Here is a 21,447-nt window from a genome sequence, read left to right on the forward strand (position 1 = left end):
ACAGGATTGCCTTCAGACGGCTGGGGGGGGGGTAAGATAACTCCATACCCTCCAACATTTCTCCAATGAAAATAGGGACATCCTAAGGAAAAGTGACGCAGGGACGCAGGTGGCGCTGTGGGTTAAAGCCTCAGAGCCTAGGACTTGCCGATCGAAAGGTCGGCGGTTCGAATCCCTGCGGCGGGGTGCGCTCCCGCTGCTCGGTCCCAGCGCCTGCCAACCTAGCAGTTCGAAAGCACCTCCGGGTGCAAGTAGATAAATAGGGACCGCTTACCAGCGGGAAGGTAAACGGCGTTTCCGTGTGCGGCTCTGGCTCGCCAGAGCAGCGATGTCACGCTGGCCACGTGACCCGGAAGTGTCTCCGGACAGCGCTGGCCCCTGGCCTCTTAAGTGAGATGGGCGCACAACCCCAGAGTCTGTCAAGACTGGCCCGTACGGGCAGGGGTACCTTTACCTTTTACCTTTAAGGAAAAGTAGGACATTCTGGAATCAAATCAGAAATCGGGGCAGCTTCTCTAAATCAGGGACGTCCTTGGAAAATAGGGACACTTGGAGGGTCTGTTGTAAGCAGTACAGTGGTACCTCGGGTTACATATGCTTCAAGTTACATACGCTTCAGGGTACAGACTCCACTAACCCAGAAATATTACCTCAGGTTGAGAACTTTGCTTCAGGATGAGAACAGAACTAGTGCGCCGACGGCGTGGCAGCAGCGGGAGGCCCCATTAGCTAAAGTGGTGCTTCAGGTTAAGCAGTGGCGTAGCGTGGGGGGTGCAGGGGGGGCCGGCCACACCGGGCGCAACATCTGGGGGTTAGGGAAATCCACGGGTTAGGGGGCGCAAATCCATGCGTTAGGGGGCGCAAATTACTTGCCTTGCCCCGGGTGCTGATAACCCACGCTACGCCACTGAGGTTAAGAACAGTTTCAGGTTAAGAACGGACCTCTGGAACGAATTAAGTACTTAACCCGAGGTACCACTGTATATGCTTTAGTTTGATTTGTGTCTTCTTTCTGCAACAAGAAGCAAAAACGCAGAGGAGAGGACTGCAGGGGGTCTCTCTACCACATGTAGAGACTCCCTAGGTTTTGCAGGGAAAACGGGGGTGTCAAAACTACCTCCTGCCTCACATCCAAAACCATCCAAGGCTGACAGCTGGATGTGCACGCCGCCCTCATGCTGCCAGGAAGGGAACCATGGCAGCGGAGAGATGCACAGGCAGAAGCTGTCAGCCAGCTGGCACTGGGAGTTAGGCTGAAGGAAAGCAATGAAGCAGACAAGCACTTGCTTCCCTCTAGCTTGGGGCCTAATGGGGAAAAAAGGACCTGGCTGTGGAAAATAAACAGCTTCCTATCTTGCAAGCCTAAATTCCCACCCAAACAGACCCTTTAATGTTCATCAATGTTTTCAGACCTGGAACCCAACTGTAATTCAAACATACATTTGGGGGCCCATTTCTCTTTCTCTCTCTCTCTCTCTCTCTCTCTCTCTCTCTCTCTCTCTGTGTGTGTGTGTGTTGTGTGTGTGTGTACCATATATTTGAATGGTGGTAGTGCTGCTGTTTTGACCCACCTTAGCTCAGGCCACAACCCTGTACTGGCTCGCAACACACCTGCCGGAGACCAATGCATTAAGCTGTGAAATGAGGCCTGCCATTTTAGAGTTTAAAGGTTCATGGGGTGTGTGGTGAGGTGCAGTGGGGGTGGGGAAATTGGTCATGGAGGGCCTGCTTGAAGATTCACATTCAGAACAACCTGTCAATAATGATGTCAGTTGATTGGCAAGATGCGAGTGGTGATGTGGTCTAAACCACTGAGCCTCTTAGGCTTGCTGATTGGAAGGTCAGCAGTTCAAATCTGCATGACAGAGTCAGCTCCTGTTGCTCTGTTCCAGCTTCTGCCAACCTAGCAGTTTGAAAGCACACTAGTGCAAGTAGATAAACAGGTGCTGCTGCGACGGGAAGGTAAATGGCATTTCTGTGTTCTCTGGCACTTGTCACAGTGTCCCTTTGTGCCAGAAATGGTTTAGTCATGCTGGCCACATGACCCAGAAAACTCTCTGTGGACAAACACTGACTCCCTTGGCCTGAAAAGCAAGATGAGCACTGCACCCCATAGATGCTTTTGATAATAATAACAACCGTTCAGGGGTCCTTTACCTTTACCTTTTTACCAGTTGATTGGCAGGTGTGTTGTCCTGGCCACCTGACAAAGTTGGCCCATGATCTGGCCCACCCTACCCAAAAGGTTCCTGAAAGTTTTCACAATGCCCCAAGGCCTTCTGAGGAACAAAAGAGAGCCTTTGGCTCTGATGGATTCTGAGTAACTCACCACTCCTATATTCTCTGCCCATTCCCATAAGCAGTGGCAAGATTTAAAAAAAAAAAAATGGCAAAAGGCTAAACACATGCTATATGTACAGAAGAATATGAGAAAATAAGAAGAGCCTTGAGGGGATGCAGGTGGCGCTGTGGGTTAAAGCCTCAGCGCCTAGGGCTTGCCGATCGAAAGGTCGCCGGTTCGAATCCCTGCGGCGGGGTGCGCTCCCGCTGCTCGGTCCCAGCGCCTGCCAACCTAGCAGTTCGAAAGCACCTCCGGGTGCAAGTAGATAAATAGGGACCGCTTACCAGCGGGAAGGTAAACGGCGTTTCCGTGTGCGGCTCTGGCTCGCCAGAGCAGCGATGTCACGCTGGCCACGTGACCCGGAAGTGTCTCCGGACAGCGCTGGCCCCTGGCCTCTTAAGTGAGATGGGCGCACAACCCCAGAGTCTGTCAAGACTGGCCCGTACGGGCAGGGGTACCTTTACCTTTACCTTTAAGAAGAGCCTTGCTGAGTCAGGCCAAAGGTCTATTGAATCCAGCATGCCATTCTCCCTGTGGCCTCAGGGAATCCCACAAACAGGAACTGAATGCAACAGCACTCCTCCCAGAAACTGGTATTCAGAGACATCCCTGAAATTGTAGTCAGTGTTTCAGATGGAAATCAGATTAAAATCTGAGGTTTCCCCCCACCCCCAACTGCTTAACCTGATCCAGGAAGCAATTTCATGGGCGTCAACTGTGCAAAAGTTCTACCAACCATGCCAATCCCGCTTTGTCAATACACCTTCTATTTTTAGCAAATATAGACTAATATAAACATTTAGCCTTTTCAGATCTTGGTGTGGGAAAAGGCACACTGCTTGCGGAGTGTTCTCAAAGCCTTGGAAGTAATTGCTATAGTTGGCTCTTGAGCTTTCCTCCTAGATGAATGGTATTGCCATTCATTACAACCAAAAGAAACTTTAATGCAATGCATGACAATGACAGTGCGTTCTAACAAAGTACTAATGTGGTGACACACACAGTAATGCCATTTGTTCAAGGTCTCACCATGAGTTTCTTATTTTGGAGCTCCTCAGGTGGCAAACCTATTCGCCTTTCAGCCCTTGTTCAATTGTTTGAAAGTTGGTTGATTGAAAAATTAAAAATAAAGAAACTAATATCTGATCAGTGAGTGCCCTCTAGTGATGAAAAATATTTAAATCCTCTGCCTATAGATTGGAAATCCCCTATGACGTCTGCCTGTTTACAGTTTCTAAGCACCGCCCTTTAAACCCAAATGTGAAATCTTATCTGGATCTGAATCAGTGTAAAATCTGTGTTTCTTCCTCCAAAATTAAGCACAATGCAAGCTGGGCTGAGCAATCTTATATTCATATTAACCCAGCACAGGAGATATGCCACCACTGCACTGGTAGAACGGCCGCTATATCCAATCCATGCTCAGTCCAGGGCAAGAGGAAAACACCCTAGCAGAAAATGCAGAAGCCAATCAGGAACTATACTGGCAATAATGCCCACAAGCTGCCTATGCAGGGACAGACAATGAACTCATGACAATAAGAACATAGCATGACTAGTGGCTGTTGCATGTGCTGAGGTGCTGGAGTCTGTCAGGGTTGGTTCAGCATGAAGACTCAGGGATGAATAATAAAGTTAATTCTTTATTCAAGGCAATAGAACACACACAAACTTACGGCAGACCCTCCAAGTGTCTCTATTTTGCAGGGACATTCCCAGATTTACAGAAGCCATCCCAATTTCTGATTTGATCCTGAAATGTCCCGCTTTTCCTTAGAATGTCCGTATTCTCATCCGAGAAATATTGGAGGGTATGGTAGGATTTTCATCAGAAAAATGTTGGAGAGTAAGGAGTTATCTGACCTCAAGCCACCTGAAGGCAGCCCTGTATAGGAAAGGTTTTTATAAAATGTTTAATATGTAATTATTATTATTATTATTATTATTATTATTATTATTATATATGTTGGAAGCCACCCAGAGTGGCTGGGCAACCCAGTCAGATGGGTGGGATATAAATAGTAAAATTATGATTATGATGGACATCCCTATTTGGAGGGATGTTGGAGGGTATGCTACTAGGGTATGACTGGCCCTAGTGAAGACATTCACAGAACTAGAGTTCTGGATCTCCCACTTCCTCCTAAGCCTCCTCCCCACCCGTGTGTCTTCCCAGCAGTCTTAAACTCCGCTGGAGAGGGGCTCTCTGAGCTCTCTGCTCTGTAGCATGCAACACCCTCTGAGTCCTCCTCAGAGACAAGCGGGGAGGAGAGCTAAACACAGTAGGCCCTGCCTGCTCCTGTGAATCTGTCTCAGCTTTACCCCCCACCTCCTCCTCAGCTTCCTGTTCTATGTCTGCAGTGTTCTCCTTCTCTCTCTCACTCAAGCCTGTTTCTTGTTCAGCATCCCCCCATTCCTCCTCTGTCTTCATTGTCCCACTACCACTCTCCCAGCTCAGAGCTCTTCTCTTCTGAGGCTTCCCTGGGGTCTTCGGGTCTTCCTCACCATTCAGCCAGTCCCTGACAGTGTCCTCATCACCCTGAGTTCATAGGCTCTTTCTCTATGGACAACATATGAGCATTATCATCATTTGAGTCCATGGTGGGTTGCCACTAGTGGTGTATCGTGGGTTGCCAGGGTCATGTCTGCCCCTTTTATACCATTTTTGTATTTTCTGGTTGTGTACTTTGCCCTTCCTTCCTATAAGCTTGTCCAGGATATTGTGGCCATTCAGCCAACAGCACTATCTTCTCTCAAAGCATAATTATAGTTATGAGTTGCTCTGCAAATTACTTCCTTCCTGTCAACATTGAACGTGAGCTTTCAGAGTAGCTTTTATTGTTGTCTAATCCAAGAATGGGGAATGTGTGGCCCTCCAGCTCCTAAACTGTGACACTCCTTTCTTCACATGGCAACTATATTTTCTGTGCTCTATGATTTTACACACTGCTGCAGAAACTGTCAGTTTCAATTCGAACTGTAAAGTCTTTCACTTCCAGCCATTTTTGAAATTATGTTAATAAGGCAGATGTTTCTGTTTGTTTACTTTGCCTTGTAATTAGAAGAGAACGCTTTAAAAGTATGTGTCAAGACAACATTTTTTTCTGTTGGTATAAACTATATTCTCTGTGTCCAGGGGTTTGCTGTGGGGCTGTTTTTGTTTTTTTGGTCTGGTTAACCCACATATAGCAATTGAAAGGACCCAGGAAAGAGGAAATCTCCAATTAACATCAATGCAAACCTTAATGCATGCTAATTTCAAGGGCAGCTCATTTAAACCACGGTCAGCTGATTTCTGTATTTCTACAGGATTAACTCTTCAACATCTGGCACCGAGGCTTGTTCCAAACATTATCATAGTTCAAAAGCTTTTCTTCTAGCAATCTCCAATGCTGGCAACAATCCCAGATATGTGGCATGAAAATGAAGCATCGATGTGGTATACGCATGCGTGTGCACACAGACAAGCATGCCAGCCAAAGTAAGTGATCCTACAAACCGTCCTACACAAACCACACTGGACTAATAGATTCTATGCCAGGCTTCCTCAGCCTCGGCCCTCCAGATGTTTTTGGCCTACAACTCCCATGATCCCTAGCTAGCAGGACCAGTGGTCAGGGATGATGGGAATTGTAGTCTCAAAAACATCTGGAGGGCCAAAGTTGAAGAAGCCTGTTCTATGCAAATGCTGACAAGTCAAAATTGACTTTCTTGTGACTTTAAAATATCTAACATTTCAGGAAAATATTAGATTTTGGAAGCTTCCCCATGGCAAGCTCAGTATGTGCCTCTTGTTCTTAGCATGTGAATGACAAAATCAGCAGCAGGCAATTTTGTTTTATCCTCGATTTTTCAAAAGCCAATCCACAGACCCCCTACCTTTGAAAATTTTGATAACTCTATGGTGGTTACCTGTGCAAAGCAATTTTTTTGAAAAAAATGTGGGGTAGCCCCTAATGAGCAAGGGATTTTAGGCATACTAAAAAACAGACTAGGGCTGAGTGATATATCATGATGTTGGAAAACAGATATCAGCAGCTAAACATTGCGATGATCTGATATATCACGATGTCTTAAATTTGAGATCAGGTGTGGGGATGAGGGAAGAAGTAGCCTCAGAGATCGAAGGTAGTGCCATGGAGTCTTGAAGTGAGGGTAATCAGCTCTGTTTTCCCTCAGCTTGAAGGAAGGCAGCTCAGATCAGCAGTGTTTATCAGCCGAGATCAGAGGTGCCTTGAAATCGGCTGCCCTGCTCTACCTCACACAAGGAGCAATATATTGCCGCATATTGCCAGGTCAAAATCATTATCACAGTGTGATTTAAAAAGCGAGTTTGGTCAATATATTGAAAAAATTGCACAGTGCTGAAACAAGACAATTGAATCTGTGATGTTACCATGCAAAAATGACAAAAAAATTAGTTGTGGGGAGGCAAGGGATGGGGCCGCGGACCCCCTGGGTGTGTTTTCTGGACCCCTAATTGGGAACCACTTCTTTAACTAACAGCCAGATCCTACTTACGTTTCCTTGAAAGTGCAGCTGTGCTCACTGAGACTTATTCATAGTAAATATGCTTAGGATTTCATCATGTGTGAATGAAGAGAGCTGGGGATAAGAACACAAGAACCACCTGCTGGATCAGGCCAATAGCCCATCTAATCTAGCATGCTGTTCTCACAGGGGCCAACCAGATACATTTCACTCATCTCAAGGAGACACATGGCCAGTTCCCTAATTGGAACCACATTTTTCGGCTGCGATGTTATGGGGCCCATCATCAGACCCAAGGTCCTGAAAAGTTGTTGGACTCCAACTCCCATCAGCCCCAGGCAGTACGACCGATGGTCAGGGATGTCAGGATTTCTTTTCCAACAAAATCTGGAGGGCCAAAGCTTTCCCAATGCTGTTTCATATTGCATTTTAATTGTTATATGTGTTTTGCAGGCTGCCCAGAGAACTTATGTTAAGGGGCAGTTATGTAGATCCAGTTGAGAACAAGAAATAAATCTTAGCATCCATTTGCAACATCAAAATGGCTCAAAGTTGCGTTGCCCCAACTTGTGTTGCCCAGGCGTTTCTGGCAGCACAGAGAGTGGGCATGTTGCAGGGCAGATCTTCATGAAGCCAAGGGCAGCCTGTGTATGTAGGAAATATCATGCTCAATATTTCTCTGATCAGTTTGAGGTTATTACTGAATGTTCTCTACTGCATCTTATAACGATAAAACCCAGACTGTTTTATTGCCTGTGATCAGAGGGGAGATACTGTTGCTTTATGTTCGGAGCACCATCAACTTTTGCACCTTCTCTCACGAACCTTGCAAGAATAGAGGAAACTGCCCAGAGCAAGCAGGTTAACCACTCCTTGGAGGAACAGCTGGGTGCACCCAGGTGACTGTTGCTGGGCCACTCTTCACGTTATCACAGAACAAGTGGTGGGATGGATCCTGTACCTGGGGGAGAGCAGTCTATGATGAGCAGAGACAGACTCACAGTGAGCGATGAGCAATAGTCAGCAGCTGGAGCAGATGGTTCCTGGACTTAGAAACATAGAAGGTGTTGTGAGGAGGTGAGAGGGAAGAGGGAATGGTACCAAATGGGTGCTCTGTCAGTACAGTGGTACCTCGGGTTAAGTACTTAATTCATTCCGGAGATCCGTTCTTAACCTGAAACTGTTCTTAACCTGAAGCACCACTTTAGCTAATGGGGCCTCCTGCTGCTGCCGCGCCGCCAGAGCACAATTTCTGTTCTCATCTTGAAGCAAAGTTCTTAACCTGAAGCGTATGTAACCTGAAGCGTATGTAACCCGAGGTACCACTGTACCACTATTGGGGCTTGGGGAGAAATCATAGAAACTGTGATTATAGTCCTCCTCCCCCCGCCCCCGTTGGGGTTGTAGTGAAACTGTGTGCAAAGTGGTTGTCTGTTTTGTGCATTCAAGCTGTGAGCAGAGGCAGATATAGGGGAGAGCGACCAGTTAGCCTGCACTGGGCACAGAGCCAAAAGGGTCTCGCAGGGACCCTTGTTGTTTGCCAGCAACAATGGCAAACAAAGCAAGAGGCGGGGAAGGGGGAGTGAACTGAATTTTGGTGTTGTACCAAATTTTAAAGCCCAAAGTTGTCCACTGCTGTGAGATGCTTACCTGCATTTATCCAGTTGTGACATTGGTTAGAGTGTCCTTTGCCAACAGAGGGAGCCTGTTGGGAGCAAATGTTACAGCAATATGGTCAAACAAGATGTAGTCTTGCTGTATGTAGGAGAATGGAGAAAGGGAGTGAGACATGAGAACAACAGTTATATATTCCAGCATGTTTGCCCCTTCCCTTGCTTAATTGTATGGGGTGGCCTATCCTAGAACCCCCAGTTGCTTGAATTGAGTTTTGTATTGGGTATTTGGGGTTTCACACACAACAATCCCTTTCTCACTTTTCCCCATCACCAAGTCCCCCCGCTCCCTGCACAAATTCTAAGTGTGCACAGCAGCACCAGGCCACAAAGATATAGTCCACGTGCTACATGCCCTATCATCTGAGCTGCGGTCTCCCCACCCCTGCCATCATCTGCAATGTGGATAGTGCTGCTGGCCAACCTTACAAAGCTGTTGTAAGGATTATGGAGATACCACGTATGAAGGTTTTCACAAAAGGGATTTTTCACATTTATTTATTTTAATAGCTTTTCTCCAAGAAAGGTTCTCAAAGTGCATGGCTACAAATAAGACAGTCCTTGTCCCTGCCTACAGGACACAAAAGGAAAACAGATTGGGAGGGAGGAGGAAATAAACAAACTCAGGTATAAGTTCTTACCTACTGAAATCCTAGTGATGTCCAACCTTAGTCATACTCAGAGAGCCACTGTTGGCTATCACTCGCATTGAGCCGTAGAGGCAGGCGTGAGGGTTATTCAAAAGGCACATGGGGAAATACGCAAGGGCAAGAAAACTCGCAGTACGCTCCATCCCCTCCTCTCTTATTGAGACCCCTCCTTCCTCCTCCTCCTCCTCCTCCCCGCGTCCCCCGTCTCGCGGCAAGTGGCGCGGATCAGCGTTCCTCGCGCGTCTCTCCTTCCCGCGGAGCAGCAGCAGCGCAGCAGCGGAGGCTCCATCGCATCCTCGCAGGCGGAGCTCCGAAGGCGGCGGCGGCGGCGGAGGGAGGGAGGGAGGCAGGAGCCCCGCGAGCGAGGCCGGTGGCGGCGGAGATGGGCAGTCGCTGTCCTCTTCCACCTTCAGCTTAGGAGCCACAACATGCTAGGGGTTGCGCAGCCCAAGGCACCTGCCAGCTGCCTCCTCCCGGCCGTGGGCAGAGGCTCTGCGCGGGGGTTGCCGGGCGCCATGGAGAGGCCGCCGCAGCCGCCACTGCTGCTGCTGCCGCCCGTAACCTGATCTGCCCCCCACACGACACACTCACACACACACCAATACCCGTTTGGTGCTACATCATCGAAAGCCCGCGGAGCCCCCGAAAGCCCAAACGGTGAGTGATCGGCACCCCCTCCCCCTCTTCGCCCCCCCCCCCCCAAGATGTTTTTGTCTGCGGCGAGGGGACTGATCGATTGATGCACGTTTTGCTATGGGGCGGGGGTGGGAATGGAAGGGTCGCCGGGAGGGGCAGGCAGCTCACCGCTGTAGCTGGAGGAGAGTGTCGGAGGCTTTCCAAGGATGGCTGTTCCCCATCAGGGTGTTTTCTGGGGAGCGGCGCTGCATCCCAGCGGCAGGGAGACGAGGCGGAGGCTTGTCCAGAACCGGGGAAACCGCGGAGAGGTCGGTCTCACGGGACCCGGAGGAAAAGCGAGCTTGCGTTAGAAAGAGGCGCTTTGGGATCCTGATCCCCTCTGTCGTCCCCGCACCTACCCGCCCTCCCCTTTCTCCGGTGGGGCTGCAAGATAGACAGCAGGGCAGGTGCGAGGGGGCTGGGGAGACGGAAGGGAGGGGGACCTCTTCAGCGCCCCTCTCTCCCATCTCATTATATGGGGGAGGCTAACCTTAATCATCCACGTTGCCCAGGGCGGAGGGAGAAGCGTTTGGGGCGGCGGAGCTTCGGTTGGGATCCCGCCCATTCACACACACACACACACCGGCGTTAGGTTCCCCTCCCCTTGATCTCCCGTTACTCAGGACGACTTTGCAACTTCTCGCAAAACTCCGCACTCTTTCTCCTTCCAGTCACTGGGGCAAGAGCCACGGTGCATAGAAGCCAACTCCTAGGGGCCGAGCTCCCTTCGACCCCCTCAATAAAATATTTGACACACACACACACCCAAGCATTGCCATTCAAATAGTGTGCCTCTCTGCACCATGTCTTGTGATCGATTATGCGGGGTGCCCCTCCCCCAATATTTTATTCAAGTTGGCACCCCTGCCACGGTGCGGGGAGTCTCCCCGGATGGATCTTGCCCGGGTGCTATGGGGGGGTGGAGAAAGGTTGTGGGTTCCGCTGCTTCCCACTGCGCCCCCCCCCAGGCCATGGAGACGCAGATGCCGGCTAATCCCTCGATGGCAGCAGATTAAATCCCGGCGAGGTTATTTTTACGATTGATCCTCCTGATTTCGCTGCTTCTGTTTTTGCTTTCGTTCCCTCGCAGATCCTGCAGGAAGCCAGGCATGGTGGATCCGGTGGCGGATGCGGGCGAGGAGAAAGACGCAGAGCCCGGGAGCGCAGCAGCAGCAGCAGCAGCAGGTGGAGACGAGGCCTCGGCGGCGGCGGCCCCGGCAGCAGCAGCAGCAGCAGCAGCAGCAGCCAGTTCCTCCTCCTCCTCGGCGGCGGCGGATGGTGCCTCTCCGGCGTCCGCCTCGGGCGCGGCGGCGGAAGCGGCGGCTCCTCCTGGCGGAGAGGCGGGGCAGCTGCGCGAGGAATCGCCGATGCTCCACCTGGACCTGTACAACTTCGACTGCGCCGAGGCCGAGGGCAGCCGCTATGTGCTCACCAGCCCGCGCTCGCTGGAGGCGTGCGCCCGCTGCGCCGTCAAGCCGGTGGAGCTGCTGCCGCGCTCGCTGGGCGAGCTGGTCAAAGAGGCGCCCGGGCGCTCCATGCGCGTGGCCGCCGGCCTCTACGAGGTCTACGAGATGGACCGGCAGAGGAAGCTGCAGCAGTGCCGGGAGGAAAGGGAAAGGATTATCCGCGAGGAGAAGAGGAGGCTCTTCACGCCGCTCCTCACCGCCAGCCTGCCTTCCTCGCCGGCGCCCAGGATCGCCTTCAAAAGCACCAGCGGCAGCTGCACCCCAGTAGGGCAGACCAGGACCGGCTGCTTGCCGCCTCCTCCTGCTGCTGCTTCTGCTGCTGCTGCTTCTGCTGCTCCCACGGGCGCCAGGACCAAGAAGAGCCACTCCTTGGACTCCTTGCAGAAGAGGAGGGATGGCCACTCCACCAAAACCTCCTCCGACTCCGGGGCCTCCTCCTCCTACAGCGGAGACAGTTTCCGGGACAAGTGGCCCAAGGAGCTGCCCAGGACTAAGACGGTGGCAACCATGACAGCCCTAGTAGGCCGCAGCTTCAGCTTGGGCGACCTGAGCCATTCGCCCCAGACGGCCAAGAAGGTGGAGAGGATCGTCAAGGAGGTGAAGAGGAAGAAGGGCCTCAAGGAGGTGTCGGAGAGGGACCGGAAGATCGCGGCGCTGATGATCGCCAAGCAGCAGGAGGAGAGCATCTTGAAGGAGCAGAGGTACAGTGCCCACCTGCAGTGGGACATCCAGCGGAGGCAGGCGGAGCAGAGGAGGGAGCGGGAGGAGAGGCAGAAGCAGAGGGCCTTGCTGCAGTGCCACCAGCTGTGGGAGTCGCGGCTGGAGAGGCGGCGCAGCAAGGTGAGCCACGAGGAGCAGGCGGCCGCCCTGCTGAAGCAGAAGCAGAGCTGGCAGCAGGAGGAGAAGTGGCGGGAGCACCTGGAGAAGCAGGAGAAGATGAGGCGGGAGAGGCAGGAGAAGGCCCTCCTGGATGACAAGAAGAAGAAGCGCCACCAAGAGCACAACCTGAAGGCTCAGGAGGAGGTCAAGAAAGAGGCCATGGAGCGAGAGGTGCAGCTGCTGCAAGAGAAGCTGTCCTTGGCCACCCAGAAGAAGCTGAAGAAGGAGCAGCTGCTGCAGAGGGAGAAGCGGCTGCTCAACCAGGCCGAGAAGCGGAAGCACGAGATCATCCTCAAGGAGAAGGCCAAGCAGGAGGCCGAGGAGAAGGCGGTGCTGAGGGCTTCTGTGGAAGGGAGCCTCAACAAGGCCCAGGAGAAGTACGAGCAGCTGGTGGAGAAGAGGAACCAGGAGCTGAGGGAGAGAGCCAAGCGGGAGGAGATGCAGATCCAGAGGGCCAAGAGGGCAGCGGAGAGGAGGGACCGGGAGCAGAAGGAATACTTGAAGGCATTGGCCAGGGCTTCCGAGCGGAAGCTGCAGCATGCGGCTCAGGTGGCCGAGGAAGTGGTGCAGCAGAAGGCCCAGAAGGTGGTCCAGAGCCGGCTGGAGAAGGAGAAGGTGCAGAAAGTGAACAAGAGGAAGGTGGAAGAGAACGAAGACATCCGTCGCAGGGAGATCTTGCAGTCCATCGAGAAGAAGCTGGAGCGGAGTGAACAGATCTGTAAGGAGAAAAAAAATGTCTTGGAAAATGCCCGGTCTGTTGCTCGGGCGTCGTTCCATGTCCGAGAAAAAGTCCGGGAAGAGATGAACATACGTACCTTTGACAGGATGGCCTTTGAGGCGGAATTGCAGGCCAGCCTGGTTAAGAAATAAACAGTCTTTTTTTCTATTTCAGTTAAGTGGCAAAACCTTTTTTTAAAACCTTATTTATTGTTTCAGGGGAGCACAGAAACTTTGGCAGCTACTTCACAGAACTTTTTCAAACTGCATTTGTTCAGACACCTGTTTCTGCCATTCCTGCAGAGGAAAAGGTATATCTTACCCTTCACTGAAGAAAATGTTGTTTACAAGGCTCAAAACAGGGACAAATAAATTTTCTACAACCTAGTGCTGCAGTAAAAGCTCCTCAGAAAATCACAGGCCATTTCAATTCCTCCTGAAGAAATTACCAGACAAGCAGCTACTTCCTTTTTTTATACACCTCACACTTAATTTGGACGCCATTCGCTTTGAATCAGGCTGCAGCATTTGCATGCTGGGACTTGCACTCCCTTTAATATATAAAGACGAGTGTATTTTACAGTGTTTTGGCTCATATGGTGCACTTTATCCATGCTCTTGGAATGGAAACACTGGAGCTTGTAATGGACATTTCTAGACAAAAAAAATGCAAGTAAAATTCTGATTAGGCCTGATCTATGGCATTAAGCAATATGCAGAAACTCTGGTGCAAATAAAATTATAAACATATGGGAGGTGTTTTAAAGCTCCTTTCATTAACTTTTTGCTGAGAGTTATTGGGTGGCATCCAGCTGTGTCCATTGCTGAAGGAAGGGATCCTCAGTGGAACAGGAAAGGGAGGCAATTTTCAGCAGTTCCCCCCAACTCATGCAGCCTCCCATGGTTCCTCTAGAGCTGAAGCTGTAGTAGGAATCACAAAAATGCTTGCTCCCCTCATTCTGCTGCTGAATGCCTTCCATCAATGGGTAGACACCAATGGATGCCACCCACTTTTTACAAGAAATGTAGTAGAAAGAACAGGCAAATGTTGCAAATATTGACCTGTAGGAATAATTGCACCAAAAGTGTTTAAAACCACCTTGAAACTCGGTTATCTTGTTGCATTCCAGGTACCGGTATGTTCCTGTAGTACCATACCTAGATTATTGGATAAAACCCGTTTAGACCAATGTGCCCAATATAAGAAGAAAGTATCGTGCCTGATCAGAGAGCTGTATGCTGAAAGTAACATCTCCACTTATCCAAAACATTAATAGCAGCTAAATGTATACACAAGTGGAACTAGCTGCAGGCGAAAGCTTATGAACCACCTACATATTGGATGTCCTTCACAGCATGAAATAAGGTCTAGTCAAATTATTTCAGTTGTTTGTCAAGTGAGGCTAATAATAGTGTATGGAGACATATCTTGTAACCAAATGAGTTTTGTAATATCTCTGCTCAGCATGGGATCATATCAGCCTGGATAGCTCAGTTGGTTAGAGTGTGGTGCTGATTATGCCAAGGTTGCAGGTTCAATCTCCTTATGGGACAGCTCCTGAATCGCAGGGGGCTGGACTAGATCAGTGGTGGCCAAACCTGGCCCTCCAGCTGTTTTGGGACTACAGTTCCCATCACCCCTGACCACTGGCCCTGTTAGCTAAGGATGATGGGGGTTGTAGTCCTAAAACAGCTGGAGGGCCAAGTTTGGCCACACCTGAACTAGATGATCCTCAGGGTCCCTTCCAAGTCTCTTATTCTAAGACATTTCTACAACTTTGAACTAAACAGTTGTGTTAGCAGCAGAATGAGTCCCACTAGCAGAATGGAGCTCCCCCCCTCCATCTCCCTCCAAATTAGCACTGTGGGCTGGGGGGGGGTCAGGAGAACCCCAAGAACGGGGAGCAGGGGGAGGAAAAGGGAAATTGTTTCACCTGGCAAGCAGAAATACTTGCACCCGCAGAACCATCATAATAGTGCAACACTAAATTCCTCTCTCTGAGTATCGTAGAACGAGTCTCTTAAGGAAGCACGATTGTCCCCCTGAAAATTGCACTATGCAGAAATAAGTTGTAATGTTCGTTATTTGGTTGCTTATTAATATGGTAACAACTTAACTTAGCAAGCGAGATCTTCTGCAGTATTGGAAGGGGCTAATATAGGAATGGTAATGTCCCCAAACAGAACAGAATTGCTAAATGTTGGCGACGCATCAGGACTGGCTTTACAATTCTGTTTTTACATAAACTATACAACACCATGAGCATATATGCCAGGTGGGTTTTTTAAAAAAAAATTAATTTGCTTATTTATTAAAATATTTCAGAGCACCTTTCGAGGCATAATGGCCCTCACAAGGTGGTGTACAAAATTCCAGAATAAAATATCATGATATATAAAATCATCCAGTTAAAAATGGAACAGTACAAATTAATCCAAGCACAGCAGTTAATAAAATAAGATTGAAAAAGAACGGTCTTCAGAGTTTTCTTTTTTAAAAAAAAAAAAAAAGCACAACCTGATAATGATGCAGCCACACATTTTTGGGAGGAGAGAGCTACATAGGTTTGAGGCAACCACCCAAAAAGCCCTGTTTCAGGTACCTGTCAGCCTAGTAGCACATAGGTAGCTAACCTGATGTCCTTCAGATGTTTTAGACTCCTAACTTCTCTTGGTTTCAGCCAGCATGGCCAGTGCTTAGCAATTGTGGGAGTTGTAGACTACAGCCTCTGGAGGACACCCCATTGGGTATGCATAATCTAACCTGTATCATTAAGAGGTTAGGTGGCCATGATCTGTCAGGGATTCTTTAGCTGTGGTTTCCTGGATTGCAGGGGGTCAGACCAGATGACTCCTGGGGGTCCCTTTCAGCTCTACAGTTATACAAATCTATGATAATAACAATATAAAACCTGGGAGTAACAAAATGTGTAAACTTGTAAATGAATACAAACATAATTTATTTATTTCTTGGCTATAGGATATGGTTAAGGACAAGTAGGAGAAGCAAAAAAACTTATATGTGTAGTGATAAATATTAAAGTCCAGGCACTTTACATGACAATCCACATTGCGTTCTAAGACTACACAACAGAAATGAATTTCTGGCAAAAATAGACATTGCGGCTTTAATACCAAGCCAGCTTCTCTCCCCACTTCAACTCTGCACCTCCATCCTTCCGCTTTGTTTAAAATCCATGCTGATGAAGCATTCGGATGGACTCAAAAGTTAGCTTGCTAATTCATGACATTTGGATTGGTCATGATACAGGGTCTTTGGAAATGGCAAATCAACTCTCAGCTATGCTTGCCAGTTTATCCTTCCCGTTTCTCCCATTGGTGAGTTTCTCTCTGAGAAAAGCTTTAAAATCACCTTTTTAAAATGTGGGGTGGGGGTGGGGGTGGGGGGGTGGGGCTGGCTATTGGGTTGTTGTTCTATTTTGATCATGTATTGTATGGTTTTATATTTTGATTTTATTCTGAGAACTGCCTTGAGACCTGCGGGTATACTGCAGTATATCAATTCAATAATAAAAACAACAATAATATTTATTTGCATGCAGATAATTGGCAAATAGATAATCTCTGCTGTGAAATAAGTGGCAGTGCTACATCCTTGCCTGTCCCTGCTCTTCTGTGCCACTGATGCAGTCTTAGTGGCACACCTGAGGTCAAACTGCACACTATAGGCAGCACATGACATCTTCTCTGACTTAAATTTAAAGCAGCAGCAGGAGGAGGAGGAGGCTGCAGTCTTGAGTGGAGGATCAGCAGGAAGGAGAGCAATGGTTTGTCTCCTGTTCCCCGCCCCCCCTTGGGATATTTTCCTACTCAAGATTGCTCCCCAATTGCTTTTCCTCTGGGGGGAAGGCACAGTGGGAAGAGAGATAAGTGCCTGTATCTTTCCCTGCAGAGTGAAAAGTAGGTTGTGTGCATGGGAGGGTAATCACCACCAGCACCCCAGCCAGCCCTCTGCTGAAACTTGCAGCCAGTTTTGCTTCAAAACGAAAGGAATTGCTAGAGAAAAGATACCTGCAGATATGTGAGCCACACAGTTTGGCCCTTGGAAGATCGATTTAGGATATTAGGATATTGACACAGAGATAATGACAGCTTCATTCTGCATACAGGAAGGTGCTTTTCACCGAGACAAAAATCAGTTAGGCTCTCCCTGTGACGAGATGCTGTTAAGGCCTTTCTGTCTCATGTTCTTCGTATCATTGTATAGACTTGCTACTAATTAGTGTGCCTGTTCTTCTACCTACTACATGAGCATTTTTCTTCAGGGATTTTGCCCTGTGCATTTATCCTCCGCCACAGCAGTAAGTACCAGTGGTCAACCTTTATGAATACAAATACTAAAGGATGCCCTGTGGATGCAGATAAGGGAAAGATGCAAGGCTCAGCACTGCAAAAACCTTCAGCATTCATTGGCCAGGCACAACTGCACAAAGCAGATGGTGAAATGGAGAGAAGGGGAGAATCTGGATGCTCCACTCGGATGCCTCCCTTGCGGGTCACACTTTATTAATAATTGATTTATCAGCAAATTTATACCCTGTCAATGACACGACTCAAAATCCACATGCTGCTCTGCATTTGAAGAAACTGCAGCAACTTACGGCACCAATCCGAACTTTTAAAGGCTGTTTTGTTAAAATTGCAAGCGGCACTCCATTTTTTTTACTTGGATCACTTGCGAATGACTTGTTTATCAAGTGTCCATCCAGATTTGCTAGCACAAAGTTTGCAGGGAGGCGTGAGCAACATCACGCCAAACAATTGTTATGCCACACTTTCCAGTCATGTTTCAGGCTGTAAATTAAACGTCCAGGGTGGGGAGAGCAAGTTTGTGGCGCACGAGCACCAAATCCATTTTAACTGTGTAAGCTAAATTTGCTAGTATGTAATTGAATCTCACCCGCAAAATAGCAACGATCTGGAAGTGCCCTTATCCACACTTCCTCCTGTCTTGCAGCTTTCCCCTGGGAGAAACCACTCTTTAGCTCTGTGGATTGCAGTTTGCTCTGATTTAAAGCCAAAGAGCAGGTTTTCACTGGGGAAAAAGTGAGGCAAGAGGGGAACTGCTCAGATCTGCTTTTTCTAGGCATGAGATTAATGGAAGTGTGGTGAACCCTAAATTGCTGTAATGATCATCCTGGTTACCAGGATAGCAGCTTAACAGAGGTGGGACAGTAAGAAGCTGGTTAGAAATGGCCACCTTCCACCCAAATTTTTGTTAGTGTACGCATGCAAAATCATGTTCAAAATCACTTAGGTCTTCAGGTTTCCCCCCTATGAATTGCTAATCTAACTGGCTTTGGTACTTCCCATAGAAGTACTGCCACATATATCACAGCAGGGATAATGATGTTATCTCCTGGGGTGCTATTTGTCAGTTTTCTGCGTGCAAAATAAATAAGCTTTTCTCAGAAAGGAAACTAGCCAAATAAGCTAATCAGAGAAATGGGAAGGTTAAATTAGCAAGCATAGCTGAAAGTTAATTTGCCACTTATATTTCCAATGATCCTGTACCAAACATACCAAATGTATCAAATGTACTAATCAAAATGTCGTGAATTAGCAAGCTAACTTTTCAGTCCATCCGAAGCTTCATCAGCATGGATGTTTCTTCTTCTTCTTCTTTCTTCTTTTTTGAATTTGATATCCCACTTTATCACTACCCGAAGGAGTCTCAAAGCGGCTAACATTCTCCTTTCCCTTCCTCCCCCACAACAAATACTCTGTGAGGTGAGTGAGGCTGAGAGACTTCAAAGAAGTGTGACGAGCCCAAGGTCACCCAGCAGCTGAATGTGGAGGAGCGGAGACGCGAACCCGGTTCACCAGATTGCGAATCTACCGCTCTTAACCACTACACCACACTATACAAAGAAGGAGGATGGAGGTACAGGGTTGGGGTGGGGAGAGAAGCTGGCTTGGGATTGAAACCGCAATGTCCACGTTCGCCAGAAATTCATTATGACCATAGAAGTACTTCCCATAGAAGCCTGTAAATGTGCAGTACACTGGGGAAGAAAGTTGCCTACAGACTGGGACACTGAGCTAAATAGACAGAGGCCAGAATCAGCGGCGTAGCTAGCCATTCAGGTGCCTGGGGCAGTGCACGAGCCCTGCAGCTGGGGGCAGAGCAAGCCAAGGCAGGGCACACTGCATGGAGCCTCTTCGCAACCTCCCCCTCAGCTCCTCGAAAAAGCAGCGCGGAGCTTGCAGCCAATCCGCCCGCTGCCTCCCCCTCAGGAGAGACGTGTGCCCCCCACCTCACCTGCTACCAGTGGCATGGAAGGGGGGAGTGGGAGTTATTTTTTAAAAATAAAAAGTGTAGTGAGCCCAATTAAATATATATATTGAAAACACATATTTTTGCCATTTTGTCACCCCCCCCTCAGTGATTACACCTGGGACAAACCACATCCACAGCACCTCCCTTCCTATGCCACTGGCCAGAACCTGAATTTCCAGGGAATGTTCTTTCAGAGCAGCTCTTTTAGGGGAGCAGCGGAGGGCTCAATTAGTTGATGTGGTTGAAGGGAGATGGGCTGGAAGACCAACAGAAACATGACAAATGAAAGTTTCACTCTCTCACCGCCAAAGGAACACAAGTGAATAGCAGAGAACCTCTAGAAGCGACGCTGACACAAAACCCCACATATATTAAGTAAGATAGAAACATTGCCACCCCACCCCCACCCCCACCCCACCCCCACTCACCTTTCCCTCCCTCCACCTCTTTCCCTCTTTTCTTCCTAATGTCTCAACAAATGAAACTGATCTGTTAAAAATGTTACTTGGAGAAAGAGAGAGAGAGAGAGAGAGAGATTGCACATACTTTTGTAAACCAAGAAAATCTTTAATAAAAATACATTTAAAAAACAAAACAAATGAAAGTTTCAAAAAATCCTGGGTTAGCCTCAATCCTGATCCTTTTTGCTCCATTTCACTCCAATTACATTCATTTAGCAGAGCATAGCCTCTGAAAAGAGGGAAAGAACCGCTTTTCCAAACGTTAACTGCATGCATCAGCTATATTTGGATGTCACACAAAAATACTGCTGGGTGCTGATGCTCCTATGTCTTCTTCACACAGCGTAAATGTCTGTGCCATATGGCTCCATGCACTCACAATCGAAATGCCCCACTTAGGCTGCAGTATCCTCCAGACTGTTAATAGAAGAGATCATGGCAATTTCTGAAAGGGTTAATAATGTAACCCTTTCTGAAGATCTCATGGTAGCAGACTTTACTGGCGGGTTACTGGGAATGGGTGGGCGGAAGTCTGGAAACCCGCCATACCCAAGCCGTGCAGCAAAGATATGGAAAATATTGCCTAAGGCAGCAGTTTAATTACAAAGAGTTTATCTCTTGATCCTGAGTTTAAGGATTTGCCTCTGGCAGATAACACAGCCAACACGTGGGAGATGCTCAAGAGGCTAAACCCTGGCCGTCAGGGAGGGGGCCTCATCCTGTGGTCTCTGGCTTCAGCACGGCTTCTGGAAGCAGTTCATGCTTCAAGAGAAGCTTTCCCTGGATATGCAGAGAGTGGGGTGGGTGAATGGGGTTGTAGCCTCCTACCTTCCGCGTCCTCCATTGACGTGATACCTAGAAAGCACACACACCATTCCACACACACATCTCCATCACTATTTTGGGCAGCCAAGTGTATTGGGCAGTATGTGCCAAGAAATAATACTTCATGGCGGGGGTGGGGGGAGGGAGGAGCTTTTTACATATATATATATATATATATATATATATATATATATATATATATAATTTTTATTATTTTTCCAATTTTAAGACAAAACAGCATACACACATCAACAAACAAAAACAAACACACAGATATAATTTCATAACCTCATTTTCATAAGCCTTCTTTCTCGGACTTCCCCATACCTCACCCTTTTTGCATCCAATATTTTACAATTTTTCAGCAACCCTTTACTCCAATTAATTAAAACTTATTATCTTTCTCAATTTCATCTTATTTCAACAAACAATTTCCGCTGCAATTCTGTATCTTCCTTTCCCTTGACATTTTAGCACTCATCAATATTGTAACAGTTCTTAAGATAAGCTTTGAACTTCTTCCAGTCTTCCTCCACCGTCTCTTTCTCTTGGTCATGGATTCTGCCAGTCATTTCTGCCAATCCCATAAAGTCAATCACTTTCGTCTGCCATTCTTCCAGTGTGGGGAGTTCTTGTGTCTTCCAATACTTTGCGAGAAGGATGGGGAGGAGCTTTTAATAGTGCAGGAGGTTATTAACTGAGCAGTAGGTCTGGCTCAAAGGAGAAAGTAAGGCTTCCTAATAGGTGGGAAAACAGAGCAAAGGTTAAGTGGCTATTTCCAGCTAGCAGGAGAAAGTGAGACATTTAGGACGTAACCCTATTAGGGATGTCAGAGAATTCTGATGAACATGGAGATGGGAACAGAAATTCCTGATGTTCACTTATTTGTCCTATAACCAAAATGGTAATCAGTCCAGCCAAAAATCTATATATTGATATTTGCTGCTGTTGTTATTTTCATCTCCGCA

At 48.1% G+C, this 21,447-nt stretch overlaps 1 protein-coding gene and 1 long non-coding RNA gene across 2 annotated transcripts; one reads left to right on the top strand and one right to left on the bottom strand.

The window, feature by feature from the left end:
• Positions 1 to 6,229: 6,229 nt before the first annotated feature.
• Positions 6,230 to 9,342, bottom strand: LOC307224077. The gene is made up of 3 exons (XR_013842406.1): positions 9,147 to 9,342; positions 8,483 to 8,537; positions 6,230 to 7,793 (listed from the first exon to the last, which is right to left on the bottom strand). It is a non-coding gene; the product is annotated as an uncharacterized lncRNA (long non-coding RNA).
• Positions 9,343 to 9,505: 163 nt separating this feature from the next.
• CCDC177 (coiled-coil domain containing 177) lies at positions 9,506 to 13,672 on the top strand. The gene is made up of 2 exons (XM_079990115.1): positions 9,506 to 9,812; positions 10,921 to 13,672. The coding sequence occupies exon 2, from the start codon at positions 10,940 to 10,942 to the stop codon at positions 13,043 to 13,045; it is 2,106 nt and encodes a 701-aa protein (XP_079846241.1). The 5' UTR covers positions 9,506 to 9,812; positions 10,921 to 10,939; the 3' UTR covers positions 13,046 to 13,672.
• Positions 13,673 to 21,447: the final 7,775 nt, after the last annotated feature.

The sequence above is a fragment of the Podarcis cretensis genome (genome assembly GCF_951804945.1).
Source record: "Podarcis cretensis genome assembly, chromosome: 1".
In the NCBI taxonomy this organism is placed as follows: Eukaryota; Metazoa; Chordata; class Lepidosauria; order Squamata; family Lacertidae; genus Podarcis; species Podarcis cretensis.

Excerpts from the sequence above, each read along its gene's own strand:
- CCDC177 (XM_079990115.1), top strand. The coding sequence starts at position 10,940 with ATGGTGGATCCGGTGGCGGATGCGGGCGAGGAGAAAGACGCAGAGCCC.